Source organism: Oculina patagonica, chromosome 10 (genome assembly GCF_052425735.1).
Source record: "Oculina patagonica isolate OP01 chromosome 10, crgOcupat, whole genome shotgun sequence".
NCBI classification, from domain to species: Eukaryota; Metazoa; Cnidaria; class Anthozoa; order Scleractinia; family Oculinidae; genus Oculina; species Oculina patagonica.
The window spans coordinates 5,348,056-5,362,736 of NC_135767.1; the positions used below are offsets into that span (position 1 = coordinate 5,348,056).

The 14,681-nt window shown below is 39.9% G+C and overlaps 1 protein-coding gene across 1 annotated transcript in view; it reads right to left on the bottom strand.

Moving 5' to 3' along the window:
- LOC144628855 (fibroblast growth factor receptor 2-like) overlaps nt 1-14,681 on the bottom strand; it is a 49,880-nt gene that overhangs the window by 26,427 nt on the left and 8,772 nt on the right. Inside the window, exons 2-3 of the mRNA XM_078486959.1 lie at nt 2,817-2,990; nt 95-370 (exon numbers count right to left, since the gene is read on the bottom strand). Coding sequence (XP_078343085.1) covers nt 95-370; nt 2,817-2,907 — 367 coding nt within the window. The 5' untranslated portion in view covers nt 2,908-2,990. The remainder of the gene's footprint in view (nt 1-94; nt 371-2,816; nt 2,991-14,681) is intronic.

The window sequence follows — 14,681 nt, forward strand, 5'->3', positions numbered from 1 at the left end:
CTACAGCCGTTTTCAGTGTTAAATGGGGATATGAAGTTAATTACATCAAGCTAAAAACTGTACATGGTACGAGGTTGAGGAAAAACAAACTTACCTTTGCATAATAACTGTTCTTTGTTACCGACCACTTTTCTGCATTTTGTCAGTGTTGTACAACTGTAGTGGACTGAAGCATTTAAGGTATTGTCTTCTGTGTGCCATGTCCCATTATCATAAACACCATTGTTAGAATAACCCATGGTCTTGCAGGTCAAATTTTCTTCATCTTTATCCCAACTTCTGGTACAAAGTTTTTGCCAGCTGCTGTTCTTGTAGATTTCCATCACGCCACGAGATGGGTTCATCCCCACTCGAAAGCGTAGTGGAAATGCTGATAAAATAAACAACATAATGTACTTCTGTTAGTCTAATATTGATAAACTCTTAATTATTGAGTTTCTACATGTGTTTTAAAGACTACTTTCAGTGATTACTTCAAGATGAGTATTAAATTAGCAGAATAATTTTGTTTATTTTTTAATTGTCATTTTTATTGTCTTCTGAGTTTGACTCGGGAGAGTTGAAAACACTGACCCCCGATCCGCGGACTACCCACTGACCCCCCACTCCGCGGATCACCTACGGACTACTCCGCGGACTACCCTTATGGAGTACCCCTACGGAGTACCCTATAAAATGAAACGAATTTATGTTTACGGGAAAAAAACAAAAGGAGAAAACTACCTGTGCCACTTGCACGATCGATCGAAACAGCCGCCATCTTGTTTACCTCGATCCAGTCCTAACGGGACTAGCCTAGTACTAAAATCGGGAACGCCGGAACGCCGGAACGCCGGAATACTAAAACCCGGAACAGATAAAATATATCGTGTAACCCTTACAAATATAAAGAGCTAACCGTAAACAGGCTAACCGAAGTTCATAGTAGGTTTACCGATGAATAGTAGGCTAACCGAAGTTCATAGTAGGCTAACCGAGGTGAATAGCAAGCCTACTATGCACTGCGGTTAGGCTACTATTCACCTCGGTTAGCCTACTATTCATCGGTTAGCCTACTATGAACTTCGGTTAGCCTGTTTACGGTTAGCTCTTTATATTTGTAAGGGTTACACGATATACATTTTATCTGTTCCGGGTTTTAGTATTCCGGCGTTCCTGGTTTTAGTACTAGCCGATGAAGTCCCGTTTGAGTTTGTAACAAGAAGGACTGGATCGAGATAAACAAGATGGCGGCTGTTTCGATCGATCGTGCAAGTGGCACAGGTAGGTTTCTCTTGTCTCTTTCCCCCGTAAACATAAATTCGTTTCATTTTATAGGGTACTCCGTAGGGGTACTCCGTAAGGGTAGTCCGCGGAGTAGTCCGTAGGTGATCCGTGGAGTGGGGGGTCAGTGGGTAGTCCGCGGATCGGGGGTCAGTGTTTTCAACTCTCCCGTTTGACTCAGAAGTAGAGACCTTTACTTTACATGTACATGTATGTTCCCTTAAATAAGTTACTTAGGGACCATTCATTATTTATGCCAGGGGGTGGGCCGGCAAGAATAGGGGGTGGGTCATGATAAATCCAGGACACTCAGAGGGGGGGTCATCAGGAAATCTGCATACCTCGAGGGGGGGCTATCTGTTTTTATGTGTATTTTTGTTTTATTATTTTTGATAAATACATGTTATTTCATTGTTGCTTTCTGATAATGGAAAATGTCAAGAGTCTCTGAAACGATATAGTTTATACATAACAGTTTAAAGCTCATACAGGAAATAGTCAAGGTATCACGAAATGATGTCTCAAAATTACGTCCAGATCGAGTTTAGCAAGGTAACGGTTAAGCTGGTACCAGATTTTCCTTTGCATTGTTTTCCTCAGCATAGTTCTCGCTCTCTAAGTACTCTACACTATACTATAATGCGCAAAAATGTTTTCCTTTGCTTTCTTCACCAGAATCACTAGATTCATTGTCGATAACATTTCTGGGTCTTGCCTAGGGACTATGTGTAGAGTGCTTCTTTTTGTTTGTTAGACATGTGCAATGACCCGTCAGACTTTATCATCTTTCTTGCCTTTCAAAAGAAGATTAAAGTGAGTTAGATGCTTTTATAGCTCTTGGATTTTTAGTTTCTGGAATTCAGCAGTGCGACAACTTCGGGAGTGTCACATTTGTATATTTCGAAACTTTTCTGTTGTCTCTGTTGCCATTTTTAAATCTGTCCTTTTTGTGAAGATTCTTTGTCCTCTGTAGTAAGATGAAGCATATGATCTTTCACTAGTTCTTTTTCCATGATGAATTTTTTAAAAAAACAATAAATATGTTTTTAATCTCACTGATTGCAAGTGTTTGGTAAATAACTATTTTTAGTATGAACTAAATCAGTGGATAGCGTTGCTGGCACCCTCTGACTGGCTACTCAAACTCGGGATATCCTTTGCCATTTACCTCCCAGCAACTTGCACGGGAAAATTGTAATCGTTGACAGGAATAAATGAGTTAAAAATAATCCTTTTAGGATTATTTTATCTCAATCTTTAGTATATACTAAAACAACTAAAGCAACCAAAACAACCTCAGTGCCGGTGGCCAGCGGTGAGGAAAATATCCCCCACTGGCCACCTCCACTTCGATAAATAGTTTCTGTGTTTTTTTTTTTTTTGCAAGGGGGGGGGGGGGGCTATCTATTTTTCACATTACATGTAGAGGGGTCGTGAACTTTCTTCTTTTCCTTGGAAGGGGGTCAACAACTTTTGTTTTGTTTGATGATGGATCTTGCCGGCCCACCCCCTGGCATAAATAATGAATGGTCCCTTATTGTATCTTGCTGTACCTTCATGGCAGCTGGACATGTTGCTACACTCCCTCACAACCACTCTGGTTCCACTGCAATGTTTCCCACCATGTGCTGGCTCTGGGTTCATGCATTCTCTTGTCCTTGTTTGTATGCCACTGATTGTCTTAGTACAGATACTCCATTTACTCCATTCACTCCAACCACCATCAACTTTAATATTGAAAATGCAAGTAAAAAATTTGGCAAAACAATGTTACGATATTAATGTCTCAATTTCCTTTAGCTGTTTTCATGTAATGTATCTCAAACTCATTAAGGATGTTGTGCCATTTCTTGCTCTGAAGCTACCCTTTTTTCGACTTTTTTTGCTTGTTTACAAGCAAAAATAAGGAGAATAGCAGTTATGTGGGGTAATCTGGAACCGGAAGCCAACCGGAAGGAATCACATTCTTGTTAACTCTCAAGGGACTGTTTTAATTTCTCAAGGGAATACTTTCCGCTGTGGGTGATCAAAGCGCGTGACTTGTAAAGTGTCACTCTATAGTTGTGCTTCAGCACTTCCGTTCTTGTAGAAAAAACGTGACTTGTCAAATTACAAACGTTGTATAACAATCAAAAACGTGAGTAGCCCAAATCTTACGTCACATAACCAATTAAGAATGTAAGGGGTTCAGTGCTCGAAGGCAGAGAAGTTTAAAACGATTGAGAACGCAATTTGTACTGGTACAAGTCTTTAGGCGCTAATACTAATTTAACCTAAAACGATTAACAACGCAAATTTGTACTGGCACAAGTCTTTCACACACTAAAACGTTGCTAATAGTTAACCAAAGGGAACGCATTTCGTGACAATTGATTATTTCTGCTGAATTGCACAATTTAGAATTGCAACATCATTAAATGTGTTAAAGGGATACTCTACTCCACATTACAACTTTTGCTAAAAATGTAGCATTTGCACTACAAAACCAATTGAGAAACAAAAAAAGTGGGTAAAATAAATTATAATGCCTGAAAATTACGCCAGAAAAGCGAAATTTCACTCAATTTGAGGACCGGAAGTGAAACGGTGGACTTTGTGGACACGTGATGTATGACGTAGAAAGGAGAACTCGACAAGGTCTTTGCGTGTCTATCACAGCAGGAGGGCATTTTGCGGGCGCATGCGTGCAACCGCTGTACAAAGACCGCGTGATCTTGGGAATAAAAATGGCGCGGAAGATTCAAACTTTGCTTTTTGTACTGTTTATCGTCACAAAATTTAATATAGACGTAAATTTCGCTAAAAAAGTGTTTTGTGTGTTGCAAGGCTCTTATAAAGCAGATTTTCTGGCCTGCTTCGGGATCGTTGTTGAAAATAATGGGAAAATATGTGGGACAGGTAGGAAAGCCTTCACCGACAGAAATCAAACAGGCCGTAAAAAGAGGAAAACATTTATTCGTGTGCTGGAGTGTGATATATTAAGATCAAAACTTCATATCAAATCAATTGCTGTAATACAAGCAGAGTGCGAGCAATATTATAGCTTGTCGGGAGATTTTTTGCCTAAAGGGACGGCCACCAAAGAAAAGGGTTTTCCCTGAGGGGAAAGACATGTTTGGGTGCTCTGCACATGATAATGCAGCTCATTGATGACTCTAAAGCAAGGCCAACTTGCCCTCGACTGGCAAACAGGGTTTCCTGGACACATTTAGGCGACACAGAATCACATTTAGGCGACACAGAAGTAAAACAGTCGTTATAACAGAACGAACATCAATCTTAAAGAAACAAACGTTGAAATGAAAATTTGAAAATAACATTGTTTATAGTTAAAAATTATTTCTTAAGACATTTTATGCAGCAGTTATTAGAACGTTTCTGAAAAATATATATATCGCTTGTTTGTTTCATGCTATTTTTTGACTGGTGATCAAGGCTAGATTTTGTTAAAGGAGCCAAAAATGTACTAATTAACATAGTAAAATGTAAACAAATAGTCTACCAGCAAAGAATTACCATAACACTTTAAAATTAAGACCGATCTCAGTAATTCTTTTCTTGTTCAACGGAATAATTGTGGTACATCGAAATGTGAAGTTATTTTGACCAATGCTTAAGTTTAAGGAAATAATCACAAACGATAGTTTCTCTGTTAGAATAAACCAGCGAGAACGTACGTTAAAGAAAGCTAAAAATTACCACAATAGACCATTTTTTAACGCTACATTCGCAGCATTAGACGATAGTTCAAGTACATCAGGCTCCATCTATCATCGGTAGACGCTGGAGATCAAGGTTAGATTTTGAGATTTTTGCATCGTGAGAACGATGAAATTGCAGTTTTATGAAAAATCTAATCAAAATCATGACCACTCGCTCAAACCCGGGATACTTGATTATAACATCGTATAGTTAAAACTGCTGTTTTATATTTTAGTACTAAGTAGCCGTAGCGCTTTGTCCGTTTAGATCTCCCAGCTATTAAAAACATGAGCAAGGTATTACGGTTCTCGACATTCGGTCGCCATTTTGTCCACGCGCAATGTTTAATACACATAGCCAAAGTCGATCAGATAAACGGCACGCCGACACCAAAGTATGCTGGTTGTTGTCAGAAGATAAAGCAAGGACTCTTAGTATCGTATACAGCAAATAAAACTTAAAACACCTTTTATTTTGAGCTGAAAGTTAGGCCATAAATTGTGAAAAATATGTAAACAATCGATAGCAGAACTTCTCTGTCATGCGCACTAGCCCATATCGACGCATGCGCACGCAAAATGCCCTCCTGCTGTCTATCACAAAGTAATCATATGGAATCAGGGGAGTCGAGTAGTTCTTCTTCTCGTTCTTCCTAAGTAAGCTAGGAGGATTCTACCGATGAAATGTCATAGGAAAGCTGTCAGGGGAATCAGCCGTACCTGTTCGAACCAACGAGAGTGAATCTAGCCCAGACAGGGATTCCACAAATTCGAACAAATGAATCCGATGAAGGACAATTTGCGATTGCAAAACAGACTGGTGAGCGATCAATCTTCTTCTTTATATTGTGAGATCTTTTCATTACAACCCGTAATTTTGTAACAAGATTTTATAAGTGAATGAATAAGCTCAACGTGACAATAAAGTTTCCTTGTCTTATTCCTTTTGTTTTGAATTATTCCGTGTATTTTCGTGTGCGTGTCGATGTTGTTATTTTCCCGGCGAGAGTGCGTTTGTGTTGTTTACATCTACATGTGATTCGATTATTTAGGTGCGATTATATGCACATATTTCGATCGGAGATTTTAGGTGACAGTGTGGAAACTGCTAGAGACTTGATCAAGTTGAAGAGTGCGCGCATTTGGTGTGCCGAAATTGACTGTGTCGTTACCGAAAACAGCAACACAATAGTTGCGCATTAGTAGAGAGGAGGCCGCTAAACTTGCCTTCAGCGCTACAGCTGCTTCGAAATTATACAGAAACGTTTTCACTGTATTCTGGGTTTGGGTGGCAACCTCTACAATTGCAGACACTATTTCCTCTAGCAGAAACTGCCGATTGTACAGATCCGTTGTTATTATCTTCCCCTGAAGTTGACTGCAATCGATTCCTTCTTTCTGTGTATGTTCCGCAGGGGATATTAAAATAGAAGAAGACAGGTAAGCATGATTCTGAACGAAGTTTGCGAACAAATTTCCCTCGCTTTAAATTTATAATGAGCAAGTTTTAATCTCTTTTCAAACATACCCCAGAAGCTTTTTGTTTATTATGATAAAGCTCTTCGTAGTGGCTTTGTATGTGCTTATTAGAGACCTTTTTATGGCACGGCGTCAGCGTCGGGAGAGGAGATGTTTTTTATAACATTCTCGCTATGTTTCTTTGTGTCTGGAGGACCACACTTGTGAAGGACTACTCCATCCTTGTGCGTGTTAGTACATCCACCAATCCGTTCAATAAACTCTATTTTACTTTATTGGTTAAATCAACATCTTCATATACATGTTGCTAGCTAACTTTATATACACACGTGAATATACCTTCGATACAAAGAATCTTTGGATTACCATGCAGCGATTTAACTTGCAAAATAGTGTGGAAATGGTTATTCACGAGAGCAAAATCCGATGCCAAAATTATTCACAGAGAGAAACTAGTTTTTCTATGGTATTAAAAATGAAAGGGTTGTCTATATTTTGCACTACATGTGACATGGAGAGCTTTATTATAGCTCAGCAAGATCTTCCATAGCTTCAAGAAATCTTGTCGGTGAGATTTTGCGAGTTCTCTCTTCTACGTCACTATCGGTTCTTGAGCAAGAGCCAAAGCTCAAGCCGCAAGTCAAGAAACGTTCCCCATTTGGAGGAAAACTAGGAAGACTGACCGCTTAAACTTTTCAATATCTTTTATTTGGGTTATAAGCTATCGATTTTTAAAATATTGTTCTGGGGTATAGAGATATTTACAAGCGTTTTTGTAGCCTGTTGCGAAGTTACTTCCAGTGGAAGCAGTAAATGCTAAACGTTTTTGCTTCTGTTCAGAAGTTAATGCATCGCCATTAGAAAAATAAACAGCAACTGTTTTACTGGAAATGTAGTCGTTAGAAATGGCATGTGTAGCCGTAAGGTAAAGAATAACGCGAGGAGAAGCGGCTTTTGGTAATATCCAAACGAAAATTTACTTCTCAATGTGGGGTTAAGATTGCGTGACGAGACAAAAGGTAACTCTGTCATGCGTAACCTTTATCGGGAACCCTGCATTAAGCATTAAGCCGAGTAGAAATCTTTCTAACTCGAAAGGAAACAACTATTTCGATTAAAGGCAAACGTCAAAGTTTACCATTTTTAACCAAGCCAAAGTATATGAGTCGCAAAGCACCCAGCCGTCGCGACTGACAAATACAGCATTTCCTCTGCGAAAATAAAAAAAATGCTTGAACTGAAAGACGTTTGAATTCTTCCATGATATGTTCGAACAACAATGCCCAGGATAAACCTTCTACTCATACTAACTTCATGCAAAAAAGTCGATATCTCGAAGAGATCTTTGATTTTACTGAGCATGTTTAATAATATCTTTCAACATGCTAAAATTTATAAATAAACACCATTACATCATTCATGGAATGTGTTGACGTTGTAACTTCCACTTCAGGCAGGGTAATGAATAAGATCATGCTTCTTTTGAAATGTTATTTCACCAGGAGCGACAGTCATTGGTCTAACTGTAATTTTCTAAGCATTTATTGTATTTTTAGACAAGTGAAGTAAATTCTCTTGCTGTTTCATTGAAGCGAGTTCAGAAAACCTGAAGAACATGCCAGAACTTGCACAGATTACATCACTGGTAGGGAAATAACCAGTGCTAAAGGTAGTCTTTAATGATGCATCCTAGATTATGTGACTCGCATGACTACTTTGCTGCCTAGTCTTTCACTAACGGCACAAAACAGTTAAATTTAACCGTGACTTTTTAATCTACTGAAAATTTTACGAATATTCTACTCTTTATTTATCTACATCTGCATTTATTAAGTTGATAAAGTCTTGTCAGACATCACATCAACTATGAATAAAAGCCAAAATAAATACAAAATATGTACATATGCATAAATTAGATAAAAGTGATATGTCAGAATAGCAGGATTATCAAATACATTGCCTTTTTGTGTTATTGAAGCATTTACCTTTAATTCGAAGCAAGTATTTAAATATTATACATAAAAAATATAACATCATTCATCGAATGTGTCGAGATTGCAACCTTCACTTTGGCAGGGTAACGAATAAAACTGTGCTCCTTTTGAAAAGGCCACGGGCCACGGGCGGGGCCTGGGCCCGGTTCATAATCTGGGTCAGATTTTTTTGTCGGTAAATCGTTCCAGATGCACACGGCCCAGCCTTGGTCACAGTCAAACAAATTTTGATGTTTCATCTAGCGAACACTCTGCTCTCTCTTCAGTGTGAAATGTATATTAAGGTCATTTGAGCATTTGACTCTTAGCAGGCACTGAATGTTTCCCAGAATGTTTACAATATGTTTACTGGCGATTGCTCGCCTGTAGCTATAAATAATCATTCACCTACTTTAAAAATATTTACGAATACTGTGCGCTCTGTTTTGTGTGAAACATTTATTTTTTTTAATATTATTCAAGCGTTTGGCTTGGAGCGAGCACCAAATAATCACATTGCGATTTGACATGTCCAAACTCAAGTTGTTTGAGTGCCGGTTTTTTAAGATTCAGAACAAAATAAATAATTTCAAGCACAGGCAGAAATTTGTTTATGCAAGTGGATAAAAGAAAGGGACGATGTATGTTAGGGAAATTTTCGCTCACTGCTACAGTTCACGCAAACTGCCTGACTCATGCAAACCTCCGACTTGGGTCAACGGATAATGCTAAACAGAGAAATACAACGGGATGGCTCTAGCCTTCTCTTTGTTTGTATTTATTTGCAACATGCACATATAGCCCTCGCATTTGTCAGTTTAGAAATTTTCAACGGACAAATGGGATGGCTAAATGTGAATGTTGCAAATGAAAACGCTCTTATTCAACATTACAAACAAAATAAATATTTGCAAGCATAAGCAGGAATTTATCCAGGCATGTGGAGTAAAGTAAGAGATGCCGTTATGAGACCGGAACTCCAGCTCACGCACACTGCATGACTCACACAAACCTCAGACTTGTGTGTTACTCAAGTGACTGCTTTTCTAAAGATTTTCATTGAGCAGCGCCGTGCCTTTCTAGCCAAAAAAGTGGTGCAACCGCCCAGTAGTAGTAGTAGCTTTTAAAATAATATTTATATTGTAGCTAATAACTTTCATTTAAGATAATGCACATACATGTCCATAGCGCAGTTCCAGATTAAGACCATTACATAATCTTCATTTATTTTTTTCTCAAGCATCTCAGCTGTCCGGAATCCTCAATCCTTGAATCTGATTGGCTAATTGCGCGCGCTCAAGCGGTCCGGATTTTCCCATCCGGACCCCGCCTACAGACCGCTCACGGCCCGAAATCATTTTGCACCTTCAGTCTAACGAACACAGGAAAGTGTTGCTCTTCAAAGACAAAAATAGCTGCTCACCATCCATTGTTAATGCTTAAGGACAAAAAAGCAGTGGAATTAAAGGCCTCAAAGTTCTTCAAAAGGCGAGTATTTATTTCTTTCTCAACAAAATCGAGTTGTAGTTTACCGTCCGCAGTTTGATGTTGTTTGTGCATTTCGCAATGATTTTCACGCCATTGCGGTAAAATTCATTCAATTTTTCGACTTCATCTATGTGCTAAACTGCCTTGTTTATCTGTCACTTTTGCTAAAACGGAACACTATTTACCATCATTCAAGGAAATGAGATTCTTTGATTAAAAACGGACAAATTAATTATCACAATATTGTGCCGTACTGGTAGACACTACGCATTATAATAATAATAATAAAAGATTTATATAGCGCTATATCCATGGCTCATGGCGTTTTACAGTAAAAGTATTATTACAAAGTGAAATTTACTTAAAAAATTTACATCAGTGATAAAAGGAAATACTAACAAACAAAATAGCTAAGCTGTTAAAAATGGAAATAAAAACTAAGAATCATTAAAACCTTTAAATAAAAAACTAACTCATTAACTAACTAACTTAACTAATTAACTAAGTGACTAACTAACTGTCTAACTAAACTATCTAATTTACTGGTCAACTGACTAACTAAAAGTCTAATTATAAAATTTGTTAAAAAGGTATGTCTTTCAATTCAATTTGGCACTTCATTCAATTTGGAGTGTTTTAACATTTTGGTTAAAAGGTTTAATTAATATATGATCGGAATTTCCGTAATAGATAGCTTAGCAATATGTGTGTTTAGATAAGCTCTTAAAGATGAACGCCTTTGTATCTAGTGGTTCATATCTTGTGACTCCTTGTAAGCGAGAACATCCTTCATCCTTCGTGCTTGTCCTTTATCCAGCACCTCCTTAAACCTCCGTGATGGCCGCTAAACTTGACAAAGATGATTATGTTTACGACATCGACAACATTACTGCCTTGATGGCATCTATGGACGCTGCAAGCCTTGAAGCCGGTGGTGCCCGTCCTAGAAAGTCGAAACGACTTGCCGCAAAATCCGCGGGAAAAGCAGGAAAACCAGAAACGTCCAAACAACCACCCCAGCTACCTCCCCCATCATCGCCTGATTCTCTTCTAGAGCTCGAAAGGCTAAAAAATCAAAATCTTAAAATGGAATTGGAAATCGTAAAGGCTCAGTTAGAGTTGGAGAAAGTTAAGAGTGCTTCTGTAGTGCCGGAGACACCGCCTTCCGGACGACCTCGCTTACTACAGGCCGCATTGACGTCCACCCCAGCTAACACAACTACCGCACTGATTCCCACATTAGAGCAGCTCCGGGATAAGAAGAAAGCTGGGTCGACCCTTCCCAACAACTTCGTCTTTTCATCTAAAGGTACGATTACATACGAATCTTTAGATCTTCCAGATTTTGTGAACGGTTTCTTAGAATTCCAAAAGCAGCAACCTGAAGTCAGCAAACCAGCGCTGACAAACCATCTTCAGTTGCTTATGGCGCGCGCCTCTACGTATAGCTGGTCAAGTGTAAGGAGTTTTCACTTGTCGATTGCCACAGCAATCGATCAAGGGAGGCTTTCGTGGTCGGATTGTGGTGCCATTCGTGAGAAATCGCAGACGTTTTCCACGCACCAGGATCTCCGCACGCAACCACGCACGTCTGCCACTCAGTCACAGAACCAAGGGGCTCCGCAGACCCAATCTCAACGACTAAATCGGGAAAAGAAAGAGAAGTATTGCCGTGATTGGAACTATACATTTAAATTTAATTGCACTACGACCAGCGCCACGTATTCCACCAACCACCGGTGTCGCGTGTGTGATGTGACAGACCACCCCATGTTGCACTGCCCTAAACGCAAATTTCCAATACCGAGTACGACAAGTAGCACAGATTCTACGAGGGAATGACTAACATTCCAGGTCGCTCTTGCCGACTCCGTGAGAGCTGGTTCCCACTACAACTTTGTGGGAGCGAGACGTACATTAACGACAGCATTTAATTTAGAACGTTGGAACTATTATCTCCAGGACTATCATGATGTTATTGTTACTAAATTTTTGCAGTACGGCTGGCCGATCAATTACTCTTCAGATCAAATTCCGTGTTCCACGCTTATCAATCATCCTTCTGCATGTCAGAATCCTGCGCTCCTTCATGATTACATCGCACAAGAACTCAAACACAAAGCAATTATTGGACCTTTTCGGAACAATCCTTTAAGCACAGATTGTGTTATTTCTCCGCTTCAGAGCGTGCCCAAACGCGATTCGAGTGTTCCGCGCGTGGTCCACGACCTCAGCTTTCCGGCTGGGCAATCTGTTAATGATGGCATCACGCGAGATGAATACTTGACACAACCATTTAAATTGCATTTACCAGGCGTTGATAGACTCGTTGAGTTCATAAATCGCAAGGGACCCGGTTGCCTTATCTTCAAAAAAGATCTCAAACGTGCGTACAGGCAAATCCCTGTGGATCCCCATGATTATCATCTCCTCGGAATGTGCGTCGATGGCCAGTTTTATTTTCATACTGTCATGCCTTTTGGTTTACGCTCTGCAACACTAGCTTGTCAACGGACAACTAAATCGGTCGCCTTTATCCTGAATGAAGAGGGAATCCTAGTCGATGTCTATATTGACGACTTTTACGGAGCAGAAAAACCAGAACTTGCTGATCAATCTTTCGATCGCATGACTCAGTTATTTTTAGAGCTCGGTTTACAATCATCGCCTGAAAAAGACACTCCTCCGACTCACGAAATGATTTGTTTAGGAGTTTGTGTTAATACACTATCCATGACCTTGACGGTCCCAGAGTTTCGGCTACAGGAGCTTCAGGATATTCTATCTTCGTGGCTACTTAAAACACATTTCTCGAAGCGAGAACTTCAACAGCTGCTAGGGAAGCTGGCCTTCGTAACTGCGTGTGTCCGTCCCGGACGAGCCTTCAGTTGTCGTTTAATTAATGCATTACGCTTGTGCTTCGCCCACCCTAGGAATCGATTATATCCTATTAGTGACACAATCCGCGGGGACCTTCTATGGTGGAAACATTTTCTCGAACATTACAATGGTGTTTCCGTGATTCCCACGAGCGTGACGGTGTCCAACCCGGATCTTTTCGCGTGTGACGCTTGCCTTGATGCCTGTGGGGCCGTTTGTTTCGGCGAATTTTTCCACGCGAATTTCCCACCTTTTATCGCTCGTCAGGCTTTAAACATCAACCAATTAGAGCTGCTCACTATCCTCGTTTCCCTCAAATTGTGGCAGGATCGATTGCGTGGTTGTAATGTTGAGATCCTGACAGACAATCAAGTTAGCGTGTACGCGCTCAATAATCAACGCTCGTCGGATCCTTTCATGCAACGCTGTCTTCGAGACCTTTGGTTGTTGTTGGCTCTTAACAATATCCACCTGACTGCGCGCCACATTAGTGGCAAAGCTAACAGTTTGGCCGACACGTTGAGCCGTTATCATTTAGATGCCGCGCATGTGGCTTACGTAGAGCACGCCATAGCTACTTTAGATCTCCGCCAGGTCTTCCCAGAGGATTCTATGTTCACGTTTATTGTAGATTGACTCTAATTCTTATCATCATTAGTAACGCTATTAGCTTCTTTTCTTTTGACAATAAGCGTCTTTATTATTTCTATTGATCTCGTCGTTTGTTTAACTTTTTATTTCGCAGATCCCAAGGACGCTTTGCAGTCTTTGCAGCAGTGTTTGGGCATTATTCAGACTCACGCATTTCGTGATTCCACGAAGCGTTCGATGCGAACTTATTTGAATAGTTACTTAATGTTTTGCCAGTATTACGATTTCAAGCCGTTTCCGGTATCCAAGTCCACGTATTTGTTTTATTTGGTTTTTCTGTCGCGATCATTGTCATCGTATCGTTCAGTGATTAATTATTTAGGTATCATTACGCATATCAATCGTTCGTTCGGTGCCAGTCTCGCTTTTCTCCAGGATTATGTTTACCTTGCCAAGCGAGCGATTCGTCGGATCTTAGGCGATTGTGTCGCTCGGAAAGAGCCGATCACCATAAGCATTCTTTTCCAGTTGTTTAATCATTTCGATTACGATAATCCTTTGCATGTTTGCATGCGCGCCTTATTTTTAGTAGCTTTCTTTTCTTTCTTGCGAATTTCTAATTTAGTGCCTTACAAGTTGTCCGATATCGATGATTCTCGGGCTTGTTATTTAACGCCTTCTAGCGTGACTTTCACCACGCAGGGGGTCTTATTGCGCATCACGCATACCAAAACTATACAATTTCGGGAACGGGCATTAGAAATTCCATTGCCCCGTATCCCTGGCTCACCTCTTTGCCCTGTAACAGCACTCGAAGAGTATTTAGCCAGTGTCCAGCTACCGCCTCGATCACCTTTATTTGTTTGTAACGAACGGGGGGTAAACAGGCCTATTTTGGCTCATCAATATAATGCATTTATCAAGGCTTCGATTTCTGCGATTGGATTAAATTCCGCTAACTACTCGTCACACAGTTTCCGTAGGGGAGGTGCGACATTCGCTTTCTCCCACGATGCTCCCACTGCATTTATCAAAGCACAAGGCGATTGGAAGAGTGACGCTTATTTAGTTTACCTTACGTTGTCTAATGAAAATAAATTTAAAATCCTCAATTCTATCACAAACAGACTTTCTCCATCCACTTAATCTATCCAAATTTTTACACATATATCTTTATATTTTCCTTCCCTTTGGGTTTGGGGTGTTTCATGTGCTTTATTTTTCTTTGCAATAAATGATTTTAACCCCATCTCTCAGTTTGCTCTGTTGTGATAGTAATTACACTGTTTATCAGAATAAAATTCTG